The sequence below is a fragment of the Acanthaster planci genome, linkage group LG02 (assembly GCF_054643075.1).
Source record: "Acanthaster planci isolate LZ-2023a linkage group LG02, COTS_SCS, whole genome shotgun sequence".
In the NCBI taxonomy this organism is placed as follows: Eukaryota; Metazoa; Echinodermata; class Asteroidea; order Valvatida; family Acanthasteridae; genus Acanthaster; species Acanthaster planci.
In genome coordinates this window covers 16,976,678-16,991,847 of record NC_141778.1, presented here as the reverse complement: position 1 = coordinate 16,991,847, position 15,170 = coordinate 16,976,678, and the positions used below count along the sequence as shown (strand labels likewise).

At 40.8% G+C, this 15,170-nt stretch overlaps 1 protein-coding gene across 12 annotated transcripts in view; it reads left to right on the top strand.

Annotated features, from left to right (window-relative positions):
• The first annotated feature begins 1,149 nt into the window (after positions 1–1,149).
• LOC110984407 (dachshund homolog 1-like) overlaps positions 1,150–15,170 on the top strand; it is a 72,556-nt gene continuing 58,535 nt past the window's right edge. For 10 of the 12 annotated variants that reach the window (XM_022244600.2, XM_022244606.2, XM_022244605.2 and 7 more), the window contains exon 1: positions 1,150–1,962. In XM_022244600.2, the coding sequence (XP_022100292.1) occupies positions 1,565–1,962 (398 nt within the window). In that variant the 5' untranslated portion in view covers positions 1,150–1,564. Of the gene's footprint in view, positions 1,963–7,530; positions 8,614–15,170 lie in introns of those variants that run through there. The other 2 variants (XM_087132456.1, XM_087132455.1) reach the window with 2 other exon arrangements.

The following is a 15,170-nucleotide window of genomic DNA, read 5'->3' as shown; positions in this document are numbered from 1 at the left end:
ATCACGATCGCAAGATCTTGTCACAAGTCAACGACTTATGAAAATACCACATGATGAAGATACAGTTGCGAAACAGCTGCGGACCGAATTTAATAGACAGCACCGTACCGTACGCGTGGCTGTACTCGTGCCGTGGTGTCACGGGTCACGCCCTCTAGTGACCGCAAGTGGCCATGGCCACAAGACCGCCCCAGTATAGGCGAAACCGTATACAAAAAGTCCGGCTGCGTATGTTACCCGCGGATAGCTCTGTCAAATAATTTCCAGGCAAAGAAAGTGGAAATTTCTGTATTCCGCTGCTAAGTTGGGCATTGATGCCCTGGAGAAAAAAATGGAAAAGTCTGGCATGGAAATGGGGGGGGGGATGTACCAGTCAACACTGTCCCAGACTAAAATGTTTTTCTGTTCTCGGACATAAATTAGGGACAGCCGTGGAGAAATCGACACCCACAGCTTCAGAGGCCTTAGCAGTTTTAAAGGAAATTACAATAAAAAATAAACTTAGTTCCCAGGCTACCGAAAGGGCTATATTCATCTGGATCTTGAGTGTATTTTGGGGGAGGGGTTGATAGTGGGCAACCTAAAGGTGTCATCTGTTTCAAGTACTTCGATTTGTAGTTTGAAGAATGCCATTACGTATGATCAAATCTTTCAGTGTTACATAAACAACACGTTAATAATCGATCAGCTAAAGGCAATAAAACTGCAGAACGATGGTTGAACCACGGAGGAATAAGAACACACCTCCATGTTAGAACTAGGGAAGACACCAATGAACGAAAATGGTGTTTGGAAACCAAACCGAATAAAAATGTCTTGACGGTCAAGGGACTCATGCATCAATCTTTCGAGGGATGGAAAGATTATGAAAAGGATGTTAAAGTTTGGGAGATATTTTAGTAGCAAATTCAACCAGACTACAAACATTTGTCTTATATCCAGAATTCTTCTAAGCTGTACTAAAGCTTTCCCAGCTTAGACAATGCAGATTGAAAAAAGGACGCGAAATATTCCATAAAGGATACTAGCTATTTAAAGAACAGGTGCCCAATTAATTACTGCCGATGCTTCGTTACGCATCCCTATTCCAAAGTGGAGTGACCCTCTGACCCCACGTGCGTGAAAGTGCGTCGCACGTCCAATACTAATGTGTTCATTTCATTCATTGACAAAACGCAAACCACGAGTACGATTGGTAGAATGATGGACGAAATGTGCACATGACACGCACTGATCGCGGTCTGTCACACTTGTAATCGCGACCACAGTTGGGTGTATGAAGGGATCGGAGTGGATTGAATTGCAAATGAAATTCGGCAAAATCGTGCACGGGGACGTTATCAATCAAGCACTCAATTGCTGCATGCGGTGGTGGTGGTGGTGCTGGACTGTGGAAACATTAACAAAAGACCGGCCCGGGAACTTCGCTTAGTTGTATTGGCAATCGCAGCGTGGTGTTTGTCGTGGCTCTGCTTGATCTTTGGAAAAGAAGACGTGAAGTAAGGTTCAGTGTAACTTCTCGGTACACCGTTCGTTGTTGTGCGAGTTACGGGGAAAGAAAACAATGATGAACTCGCCACCTACTCAGGTCCCACCGACCAGCGTGCTGTACAAGCTGGACAAGGTTGCGTACAGCACCCCGCCACCGGTCAGCTCGGACCCGGCCAACAACGAGTGCAAGCTGATCGAGTACCGGGGGGCCAAGGTGGCTAGCTTTACCATCGCCGGCGATGTCATGATCTGTCTGCCCCAGGCCTTCGACTTGTTCCTCCGGCATCTGGTGGGCGGCCTGCACACGGTCTACACCAAGCTGAAGCGGCTCAACATCATCCCCGTGGTCTGTAACGTGGAGCAAGTCCGCATCTTGCGGGGCTTAGGCGCCATCCAGCCCGGAGTCAATCGCTGTAAACTGCTGACCAGGAAAGAATTCGACATCCTCTACGAAGACTGCACCACAGCAAGGTAAGAAAGTTTTCTTCTGGCGCAAGCTCAGTGTGTTTCTTGGAATCTTAGAGAGGTTTACAGTTTCGTGTCATAGCCCTACACAGAACACGTGCAGGCGAATGAGTCCATTCACATTTTTGTTTCAATTCAGTTCAGGGGATCGAAGATTTTTTTTTAGTTGTGGTTATAGAATGATAAAGTAGTGTACAGATTTTTTTCTCAGAAAGGGCTTGGGTGCTTTGTAACATGTTTGTAAGGTGATGGTCAAAATGCAGGATTTTCAAATGACCATGAGACTATCAGAAATTCAGTACCCGTATGCTGGTACACATGGTACATGTACTACCATCATGACCATGCAGGCTGCCTTGTGTAAGATTTTTTTTCAGTATGTGTTTGCTTTGCCATTTTTAAATTAATAATTCAAAGTCAGATTTTTTTGTATCATACTTAAACACATTTATGTTGGTAGCGCATTTGTAACTGTGTTGCAAAAACTAATTGTTTCAGTCGTTTGACCAGCTTGTGGGTGTACATGTCAGCCTTTCTTTCCAATATACATGATATAGAGAGAGTTCCATATCTGGACATCACTTGACATCCTGTGCACAAACCGTATGAAACTGGTGTGAAACATTCTAAGTGTTTTCTAAGTACATTTAAATGTTTAAATGTTTTCACTGCTAAATTTGGCCTGTAAACTACTGCAAGAGAAAATTAGTGATGTGGAACTCTCACACCTCAATTTCAATTAAATGTAACTCTATTCTCAAAACAAAATCTTACTTTAAAATTTAAGCCTACTTAATAAAAAAGTGGACAGAAGTCATAATTTTTTTAAATGTAATTTACCAGTCATCGCAAGTGATAGGGTAGACGGTGTAACAGCTGGTGCAGAGGCTGTTTTCTCCTCCAAATTCAATACAGAGTACAATGTAACAAATTCTGTAGAACTTTACCACTTTGTTGTGTTGGACTCTGCAACTCTCCGAGGCTTATTGAGACACCAACTGATTGAGATTATGGTTGAAAGATCTGTACCATATTCCATTAAGAGGCTTTCATACAGATAATGCAATGTTTTTGAGAATATCAAAGGGAAATGTGGCCAGCAGTGTGCTCACAGCAGATAAAGAAACCACATTGCCTTTAGTTTCAGTGGGAAGGCGTTGCAGGGCTCTTAGTGATAACTGAAAACACTAACCTGTACTGGCATGCCATCAATTAAACAAACATACCCGTCAAGGGGGTTTTAGTTTTGCAGGTAAATATTGTGTTGATAAATGGCAATCGTTAATAGCGTGATATGTGGATGATTAATCGTAGATAGTTTGATACTGATGTTGTTTTGCCTGCCATAAACACAAGGCCTCATTTTGAATGTTGTGCTAAATCTGCAGTACTGGGTCCCAAGTCCAACTTTATTACACAATGCTTGGTGTTTTGCCCGTTTTTGTTTTCTGGGAAATGTTGAATTTCAGTGAGTAACTTTCAGTGGGCTGCAAGTACTTTGGTTCTCTGCTTTGTTACAGATGTCAACTTATCCCAGTTTGTACGTATACTCTGTTGTAAATAATGGAGAGATTATTGAATCTTTGCATGATTTGGAATGAATATTGGTGCTTAAATTCAAAGGCTTTGAATAATTCTGACAGTGTCAAGAACATGGTCAATCTTACAGACTTTATAAAGCATATTGTATTTGATTGTAAGGAGCTGCACATTCAGGGGGGTGAACTGAACCTTTCAACAAAAACCTCCTAAGCAAACAACTGAAAGACCTCATCGACCATTGTGTTGTCCAAGGCATGTACATAGCACAAGGGATCGCATCACACAACTGCTACATAAACTTACACACTGTGGCGTTACTCGCTTCGCTTGACACATTTTATGAAAGCAGAAATGTGCACGAGTCGCCGTCAATAAAACTCTGCAACTGTAGAATGCCGTAAACAAATTAAATTTCCCTTGTTGGGGTGATGAACGGATGTGGCACTGTTGCAGATCTCATTTTGTGCTAGGGAAGTCCATATCTTTGTCAGGTCCGGCCACAGCCCGAGATTTTATTGCAGGATTCTGAGCAGTTACCCTGCCCTGTGCTGTTCTTGTTTACGCTTTCGAAAAACAGAATTAGGAACAAAAGCTGTCATTTATTACCTGAGATAATGCGTTCCAGTCTTTGCCATAAAAAGAAAATCTGTTTCTTTTGGAAGTATATTACTCAGCGGCCATATAGCCCAGGATGTTGATCATAAATTGTTGGAAAGGAGCATTTAGTGGGGCATTTCCAGTTTTGTTTTTCGACTTGCTCACCCTGTGCACTCGCTAACTTTGTTTACATGAATTTGTCTCTCCTGTCCTGCAGTAGCCAAAACAGCTACATATTGTGGTTCAAGCATTGTTCTTTTTTTCTTTTTAAATCCTGCGGCAGGTCTGTGAAAAATTTTTTTGGTTGTAAGGAATTTATCTTTGCGCTGGACATGGGTCAGCTTACTAAGGGTTGCCGCTTGAAGTCAGGTCACTTGATGCAAGTTCCCAAAAAGATCACTGGAGATGTACATGTACATCTATGTGAATCACAAATCATTAATTATCTGCATTTATTCTCCCACAAAGAGAGGGGCAGACAAAATTCATATCCCTCTCATCACTGTAATTATGACCCCCCCTCCCCCCTGAGGTCATAGCTATAGTTGTGCTGCCTACCTTGCCAATCATTTCCGTTATTTTGCCCCCTAAGAGTTCATTTTGGCCTTGTTTATAGTGGCGAGACTGCTAAACTTGCAAGCCTTATCGGCTGCCCCCGTGCTGAGTCAAACATTGGTAAGTGGTTTGTCTGTTCCTGTTTTTGAAGTGGGAGTAAACTGAAAAATGTGTTTGCAAGCACTCAACTCATGGAGGCTTTTCATGGCTGCCATGACGTTTCGCTTTTTTTTAATCAATCTCCCCAGCTCTCCTTAGAAATGTTATTTTGGAGAAATATGAGGCTGGTTTCTGTGGTTTTTTTTTTCATTTGACACAAAGCATACTTGATACTTGTTGTGGATTAGGAACACATTGTATGTGGTATATTTGAGACATTTTGTGATCAGTGGTTCAGTGGCAAGCACAGGTTTCTGTTTCTGTGAGAAACAAGGAACAGAATAAACATATGTAACGGCATTAGGGCACATTAACAAACAAAACCAAATCAATTGAAAACATACCCAACAGTGGATTCATGCAAATTTACTTTTGTGTTCGGAACCCAAATGAATAATTAGAGCCACATGTATGTAAATAATAGCCAGTTTACGAAACCGAAACAGATTGAATAAAAATCCAACAAATGAAATTCTGGAAATTGACAATTCTTTCTATTTCTAGTAGTGCTTATTAGTAAAAGAAAAAGTTACATGGAAATAAGGTTCAATTAATTATAAAAGGTAGTGTAGCCTTCTTCAGGCTTCTTGTTTGAAACTTGAAAGTCCTCTTTCAGTGGTTTGTACACATTGAAGACAGCCCCTAAATGTTGTTTTTTTGTATTAAAGGGTTTATGCACCCTTTGGTATGATGATTATTCAGCAGTTTGATCAAGAATGCATCCTTGATGGTGAGAAGATGCCTCCTTGGTTGTCAATATTTGACCAGTACTATGCCGGGGAGACAGGTCAAGTGGCCCGGATTGTTTTGTTGGTGAATTGTAAGCTAGGGGTCTTAGTCCCCACCTCGTTTAGTTCTCACAACTCCAGTATTCAGTGATCCCCCACCCTGTCAAGTGGCCCAAGATGAGATATCAAGGCCTGGCTCTGTGTGTTTGAGAGTCTTAGCAAAGGGCAGTCACAAGCTCCTTGAGAATGGAGGGTGTCATCCCTGATCTGGACTGTCAAGAGAATGAAGAAGGCCGAAGAAGAAATCACCTCACGTGGTTGGCTTGGAGTTGTTATTACACTGTGTGAAGTTGCCGAATACAGACGGAACGGCAAAAGGCCTGAACACATTTCTGCTTGTGGATCATGGTGATTTCAAGCACTATCCATCTTAGTCCTTGGCAGTTTGCCTGATTTGGACAACTTCAAACAAAACTTACAGTTTGAGAAATGGAAAAAATCGGCTTTTAAGTATAACAAGCAAATTAACCAGTGGAGTGCAGGTGTGCTGTTTGTTGGTTCACAAGATTTCCCCAACATTTTTTTAATGGTCATGCTTACCATGAAAAAACAGCATTGAGGGTTTGTGCAGCATGAAATTTTCTCAGTGAAAATCTGGGTCTCAAAACTACAGCTTTTGAAAGGAGTGTTTTTGTTCCAACTGGGAGCGTAAGTGAAATCCTAGATGTATTTCTGGATAAATCTGTAAAATTCTGTAAAATGTTGTGTTTGTAATTAGAGCACATTGCTTAACTTTCTGGCTGAGCTATAGTGAACATTTTTTGCCATTTGTTGATTTCTACAAAAATGTTGCATTTTATGCAGTCTGTTGGCCTAATTAATTTAACATAATATAGGAATTTTTCTAATTGACAAGGAGTCAGTAATGTTCGGAAGAAGATGAGAAAACAGTCCCCAAATCAAACAACACCTTTTTGTTGTGAGTGTGGAAATAATAGGTGGATTTGTCATCCCTGAGCAGAAAGTCATTTCGTTAAATACAACATCTGTCACTTCAATTGAGCACAAAAGGACATCGTCAGATATATATGCCGGGCAATCAAGAAAGCATTGGGCAGAATTTAAATGAGACATTGTGGCCGTGAAGCCTCAGATACACACCGAGCCAGTTGCATTTCTAATGATCAGAATAAATCGTGATAGCAATCGAGATCTGGTATAATTAGATCATTTCCCCGGCTTGTCTGACTGTAGTACGCTGTGCTCAGAGAGCCCCCCTCAACAAAAAACTGTGACAGATGGCTTACACTCCATTCCGATCAGCAATCAGAGTTTATATTATTGGACTGCATTGAATGAAAGAGGTCATCCAAGACAAGTGGGGGGGGGTGTGACTGGGCCTGTGCCATGCAGGCTGTTGTTGGTGCACTGGGTCAGCAGATCCGAACAATAACTTCAGCCCTTTTTTCAGTTGCCGAGGGAGCATTCAAATGTATAGAAAGATTTTACAATGCATGGTCATTCATTTGAAACAGTGCAATTTGACAGTTTCAACTTACCTGGAGGAAATTTATTTAGTAGAGAGGTAAACCATCTACCATAGTTTGTTGCCACCATAACTGCTCGAAGTGTAGTGACATGGGTTAGTTCATAGGGGGTAATTCTAGAAATTAGGGGGCCATTTTGTTTTTTCATGTCCCTGTCAGATCTGGCATATGATTTTGTAAGTTCAGAACATATTTTGTAATTTCCAAGAGTGATGAATTAATGCAAATTACCTACCGAACAAATAGTAATAGTTTGAAATCAATTCCAGTGATATCTCCATGTCAAATAACAAAGGTCAGATGTAACAGGGACACGAAAAAGTCACACTTTTGGACCCCTAATTTCTTGAATTTCTCAGGGGTACTTCTGAATATATGTATTTTCTTGGATGACTACAAGTAGAAGCTATCTTTGTTTTAAGTTTTTGTGCTTCACTGTTCCTCAGAACTCCTTCAAACAGTGACAACTGCCTGTGGCAACGCCCATTGAAATTCGAATCTGAGAGCCCAGCATAATCCATTGAAGCTACATGAAGAGAGTTAATTACATGTAAGAGGTCCACAGGACTTCAGAGCACTTTGTCACATTTCCAGTTGGCGAGTTTTAAACCAATTTCACGATTTTTTCTTGAGTTTACAACAATGTTTATTTAAGGTCTCTAAATATCAGTTAGACTGTGAATTTTCTAATCTTGAAAAGAAATTCTTTTCAATGAATGTTTGAGGACAAAAGTGGATATATCCATCTTATCAAAGCTGGTGTTTGGATGCCAAAACGATGCATATAGTTTAAATTCCAGTTGAATGAACAGTTACTTACAATAATTTTAAATATTTTGATTCATTTCCGGACGAGTGCACATGCATGATTTCGTTTTTTGCCAGAGGGCAAATCATCCCTTTTTGACGTGTCACTTTTATGTCACAGTACAAGCCCATATTATGCAGTGTTCAATGGGACTCAAAAGAAAGACTTATGCAGCAAATAGTGCATGTCAGTGTCATTGTACCGGTAGGTAGTTCCGTACTTGTACATGTACTTGGCTCTAAAAAGTGTCTGACCTCACAATATGCTGTGTGTCATAGCTGTCAGGTGTCGGAGCTGAACAATAGGCCTTTTCTGCTCTGATGGAGTAGCTTCAAATAGATCATGGGGAGGTTCCTCGTACTTTCTTGTTGTAAATTTCATAATAAGAGCAAGTTTGCACTGGTATGGTACAACTACACATGTCCACTTCAAGCCCAGACTGACTTTGGTGGAAAGGCTGTCTGCTCAAGGATGGCCTGGATGGTGCAGTTGGCTTCTTTAAACCCACAGACCAACCTTGGTCACATCACTGCCTATTAGTATTACCCTGGCATAGCGTGTATGCCAATGAACAGTGGTGATCCAGAACCAAGAGGTTTTTATGAGGATGCTGAGGATAAATTTGTTGAGAGCTCGTTTGAGCTTTGGAATATTGAGTTGTGCAGTGCAGTGCTAAGTACAGTTTTCTGTGGCAGGTGCTCAGGAGGATGGCCAACAGTCTGTAAGTACATGTACATTGTACAATGCTGTGTGGTGATGGTGGTGATTGACAGCTTGAACTTTTGATTACATTTTAAAATCATGTTTTGATAAATTTTGTGTCATTGGTTTTCTTTTTGCAGTTTTGGGGTTTTGTTTTGCACATTGGTACATTTGTGCATTTGGAACCATCTGTTATTACAGGCACACCAAAAAAAAAAAAAAAATTGAATCATCTCGATGTTTTCAAAGCGTTTCCCTCCAAAAAATTTCCAAGTAGTAGTTGGTTATCTTTTTACTTTTATCACCTGCAATCTGTGGCATTACTCACCGCTACATGTACGTGTACATGTACATGTAGGTGTGTGTAGTCCTTTGTCAGTGCCAGCTCGACATTTGAAAATGGAATTGATTGTGTTTAAGGCCATCTGTCAGGAAACGGCAGGTGAAATCCTGAAGAGAAACCAAATTGCATTACCAGAAATTTGTGAGCGTACATGTGTGAATGTGTGTAGACAAACATTTGTCCAGATCTGAAGTTCTTCTAACCAATCATGTATAATGCACATGTTGTTGGAGTTGAATGCGTTGGTGCTCATGGTAGTTTCTTTTGACTTGCAGACACAATGCATACTCCCATTTTATATGCATACTGCCGGCTCCAATAAGTTGCAATTCATTTGCTGGCGATATTATTGAGGGTCTGGTGTTTATTCAGTGGGAATGACAATATTGAATCAAGAAATTGCTTTTTTCTCTATTCACATAGGTGAATTGAATTCAGGGGAATGTTTGGTGTTGGTGTAACGCCTTTGTTAGGCTTATCAGTTTCACGCTGCTCGTAAACGTCAATGGGAACACAACAGCAGTTTTCAAATAAAGGTGTGACGTAACCTGGACTTCAATTGTGTTTGACATTGACTGTTAGAATTCTGTTATTGTCAGGGATGGAGATGTCTGTTTCACTTTGGATAAGACCAGTCTCAGCAGTGAAGTACATGAACCTCTTGGTCAGTAAGCAGAATTGCCCCCCCCCCAAAAAAAATTAATGAACCCATTATTTTTGGCTAATGTACAGAACTCATTCTTGCTTGCATGGGTTTTAACAAGAGTGGGGCATGGGGACATTTGCCTCCCCCTCCTTCGTCTTTCTTCCAAAAAGAAGAAAAGGAAAGTATGAAAAAGAAAGCCGAAACAGGGATGACAATTCCTCAAAATACTTTGGGACTGACCCCTTTCCAATATTTCTGTTAGGTTGTTATATATTGCCCCCTCCCCCCTAGAGCTCGGCCCACCCCACCCCTTCAACATCGATTAGGATATGATAACCAAGTCCACTCCAGTTTTACCTTGTAACAACCACTACATGACAAACTACTAGTACCACGTGAACCACTTCACATGCAAATGTGTGTGTGCACATAGGACACTGACGCAAACCATTTTCGTTTCCACAGTTACCACGCTGTTACAGAAATACAATTGGGATAAAGACATTTTCTAAAATGTTGGACAGAAATGTCATTATTATGTACTCTCGGGGATTTCAGAAAAAATTTCAATAGAAGTCTTTCAACTGGTTAAATAAAGGTGGGTGGTACTTTGTAAAAACCAAACTGTACCGAGTGAGTGCACAGGGTTTGTGGATGCTACTTTGTGAAAATGGGAATCATTTGGTTAGTGTAAAATATGTGTGTGCACTCAAGTCCATTATGTTGTTACTACTGGCTATTGTTGACAAATCATTTCTTATGACAAAAATTCTCTGCGTTTGTGAAGTGACTTTTTAAACTTGTTTTCTAAGTGCTTTGACACCAAGTATAAAAGAAATTTGCAAGGTTTTGAAAAGTTTTCATTTGAATGATTGAAAGGTGAATAGAGCTTAAGACAAAAGTGCCTTTAAATCAGCTTTGCAGAAAGATTTATAATCAAACAAATAAAACTTCGTATGGGAACTGAAGTTTTGTCCAGAAAAACCAAAAAAACCAAGAATTTGTTCATTCAATCTGAGTTGTGTTTTCCAAGAATACGCTGATAAACATGTAAATATACATACACGTGTACAGCCTTGTTAGGAATGTATGGATTTCAGCTTTCTTGAATTGTCCGAAAGTCTGTGTTGTGGATAAGGCATCCCCAGTGAAATTGAAAGTAGCCTTAAATAAACACGGTTATTTCTTGAAATAATATTACGAATGGGTAATCCATCATTGTGTTTCTGTGTGCTGGTTATTGATGGTCGACTCACCAAAATCTATCATTGGGCACTGAATCTGCTTTTTTGTAACAGACGAACATTGTCTGACCTGCAGATACCGTGTTCTGTACATGTACAAGGCTGTGTGCAGTGCTGTAAACCAGAGCGGAAATACACACACAGAGAGACTTTTATTGCATTTTTTTCCCCCCGAGGGTGACCAGAAAAGACTAAAGCTAGGCGAACTTTGCATGTGTTGTATCAAGAGAGATGATGTCACTGCCAGACGTAAAAATTGGGAGCTGTTGTGGGAACTCTCTCAACACCTCACATGGGCGAAATTATTCACAGCCAGGTACAGCGGTGTGAGTCAATGGCTTTTGTCTGTTGTGGTCTTAAATACCTGTATCCTGTAATTAAGGATTATCGGCCAGGAAGATGGAGGCATAAGACACAGGGGCTGTTGTTGTGGACACTTTTTTTTTCCCTTCATTATGAGCCAATAATATTTTTGGGGTGGGTGGTCTGTCAATCGAGTGGATACATTTTTGTATTCTTTATTTTGGTTTTTTATTCCAACACACATTTCTCACCCTCAGTTTACCTTTTAGAAGAAGGCTTTGAGAATCTGTGAAGATGAGGTATTGAAATGACATGTAAGGAAACTGTGTGTTCAGTGCTGAGTTTATTGGCTCAATTGGAAACTCACACTCAAGCTGTACCATTTGGCCAGTTTTTGTGGGTGGACTGATTGAGATTGGTAGGATGTCTAGCGATTTCATTAAGCCTTCCCATCCACGCTTCCAACCACAGACATTTTCCTCCAATTCGACAATAAGCAGAGAAATAATTCTGGTTGAAGAAGACTTTCTGTACAGTGACACTTGAGCCTGCAGAGAAACCGGCAGCAACTCAAGAGTCAGTTACAGGACATTGTTGTTAGGTTAACTTTTAAAACAGATAGGAAATGCCCAATATCGCTTCCTACAATAAAATGCCGCAGGTCTCCACTTTGAGGAAATCTGGTCATTGAATAGGATTCCTGCCCACGTAGGATTGCCCAGGATGGATGCAGTAATAAGAAAAGTTCTGGAAGAAAGTAGGCAGCGAAGGACTGGGACAAGTTGACTGTCACCGTTGTTTGCACTTTCCAGCAGAGGACATGCGGCACCAGCAGGGGCGTACAACTACACATATGCACACGTAATGTGAATTGTGTTTGTGCATTGTGCCTGTTTGCATACATTCATTTGCACTTGGCTGTTGATAGCATCTCTGTATCACCTCAGTGAAAACAATTTTTTTTACAGGTGGAAATAGAAAAAAAAAAGTCATTGCATTGGTACTGTAGTTTGCTTTGGATAACATCTGACCTTCGACACTACGAACATTTACAAAAGAAACACAGTGCGCTCACAGTGAGCATCTATTGTTATTGCACTGTGCTTCTTTTGTTAGACGTTCATAGTGTGAAGATGTGATGTTACGGTTTAAGAAAGATGATTGATTTATGGAAGATTAAATACATTGCATTTTACAATTTAGTTTTAAGTGACCTTTTCTCAAAAATTTTGCACTTATTTTTTGGAAAGTTTACAAGCGAAAGAAAAAAGAGATACATGGTTACTAATAATGTGCACAGAATCCTGTTGTACGGAATGCACTGCTGCCTCCTGTGGGTGCATGGCATGCAGCCATCAAAGAAATGCTTTGGTTTCCTTAAAGGGCAGATTTTTGGCGTGCAGTTGTTTGCTACATGTAGGTATAGGAAACCTTTTCTTAGCAAAACAGGCTCTTAGCCAATATGTCGGATGCCGTATATTGCCATGTGATTGAAATGCAAACTTTCAAATGACCTTTGTAGCTTTGTTGAACATGTAAATAAGCACTTTGAGGTTACACATTTTTGAAAAAATGTTTTTTACAAGTGTACAAAGTGTAAATGTATTCCAGCCTCTCCCCCTCCATTTTTGATATTTTGAAAAGCCTACATGGCCCCCTAACCCTCTTGCCCAGTGAATGGTTTGTACACTCATGAAAAGATAAGAAAAAAAATCAATGGCACATGTAAAGATGGTTTCTGCATTGTAAAATGTATCCATGTGTGCCCTTGAAATCATCACCATTTTGTAAACTTTTTCCCCAGAGAGTTTGCACCATGAAGATGCATGTAATCTCTATGGTTTGATTTGTTTTTAGCTTTTTGGTCTTGACGTTAAAAAACACCACATGACAACAACTATAAATCACCCTCTTCCTTTCCCGAATAGAAGTTCATTCTCCCGCTGTTCACTGAACCAATTGTGCACACCGCACGCCCTCCACATTGCCTCCAATCCCCTCCTCCAGTTTTATTGAGGACACGTCGGATCAGTTTTACACAGAATTCATTTAAAAAAAGAAGCGAACAAAAGATGTGATTGAATGGAGTACCTCCATCAACTGGGAATGGCACACATCGACAATCTGCCAGGGCTCTGCCTAGGCTGTTGAGTCAATACAGCAAAATGCTTTTTTTGTCTCATGACACAGACGAAAATTAAACCAATGCGTGTATTATTACTGAAACAGATTGTAGCGTATCTTTTCAATGTTTTTGGTAAGCTGTAGACTGCCAGGAAGGCAGTGGAGGAGGCAGTGGAGAAGTAGTGATTAAGTGAGTGGTCAGGCTATGATTTGGTACAGTCGCTGACTGCTTTCCATTCACTGGGCTCGGGGCCTTGTCAATTGTTAACTGGGCCGATGATAAATGTATTTAATCACCCTGCGCTGGGATTCACCATACCCCCCTTCTCAATGAATGTTTTTATTTCATTTGTTTGGTTTTGTGTTGCCAAATGCTTGCTCTGTCATCTTTTGTTGTGGGTTTCTCATATTTTGGCTCCTGCTTGAGTTTCCCTCTCTTATTGTGTTTTTTTTTCTCTGCTTAGCAAGACTTGCCCGAGGGCTCGTGGCCCAAACATTAATATCACAATATCACGGGCTGTATGGAGCATCATTGGCCTGCTATTCACTGACTTACAGCCACAAATCGTGGCAATAACACAGTGCAGGATATGTACCCCGTGACAATGGAGACTGGCTGGCCCTCCACAAGTGGGGCAGGAGAGTGTAATAAGTGGCTCTGCGGATCAGACTGTCGACTGCTCAGTTGCACTCACCTGTCTGCATGGGCATCCCCAGGATTATTTTTCTGGATGGGGCAGACAAACCACTCACCAGCAGCAAACTTAAAACCATTAATGGTAGAAGGTGCCTATTCTGAGGTATATTCAAGCAACTGGTCAATTTTCTTCCTCTTTCCTCCTTTTCAATTATTTCTTTACATTTTTCCCTCCCTGTTTATTTGCCAATTTCTTTTCACCGGGACGGGAGCAGAGTTGTTTTTTTTTAGCTTTACCCCCTACCCATGCCCTTGCAGGGCTCATGCCTGTCTGCCCTTTCAATATTTCATATGTCTTCCACAGGTCGTACTTTCAAACTATTGAGTATTTACAGTTGGAGGTTCCCCCATTTTGGGTTTGAATTGAAACAAGTAAAAAGTGAACTTTAGGGTGTATGACTCATTCTGGGGATTACGTATGTACTCAGACTCGACTTTTCATTTGAGACTCATCTGAGCTTGTTTGATCACTGTACATTGCACCATAAGCCTTAGCTTCCAGTCAAACAGTGCTTTGGTGGGTAGGAGTGCTTGCAAAGAAAGAAGTACTAATGTATAAGTTTTGAGTAAGACTCATGTTTATAGACATGAGTGCAAGCCAGTCAAGGGATATTATGTATCGTTACATCTTCTTGCGTGGGTGGTTCCAGCTTCTGTTTGTTTTTCTTTGAGCAGGTGATGTGACTATACAAATGCATCAAGTTGTTAATTCCCTTCCTTCCAGTTTTGTTCGTACCACATACACACATGCCTGATGATGGAACTGAGCTTTTCTGCAGACGACAGCCAGTCTAGAACTGACGCATTCTTCTGTCAATCTGAATGAAGAATAAGCATTAAGACAAGCCCATTAATAGCCAGCCGGGCCACTGCCAACTCCATCCACCCAGGAAGAAGGGGGGGGGGAGCGTCATGACTTGTGTTTCCATCAAGGTTGTGCGTACTTTAGCCGCAACACCCTTTATGACATTTGCAGATATTGTATTATAAATTTATGCCCCCCTAACATCCATTAGTGTAAATGGCTAACATGCACGGAGACGGATTTTTAATTTGTATTAATTTCGGTTGCTGCACGGCCTTCAGCCTGGCGTGCTTGTTTGTACTGGCGGGAACAGATAAACTGGTTCTAATATATTAAGAACCATACATAAAATATATGAGATGGCAAGATGGATAAGGCTTTTAGGCCTCTGATTGCATTTTCAATAATCCATTT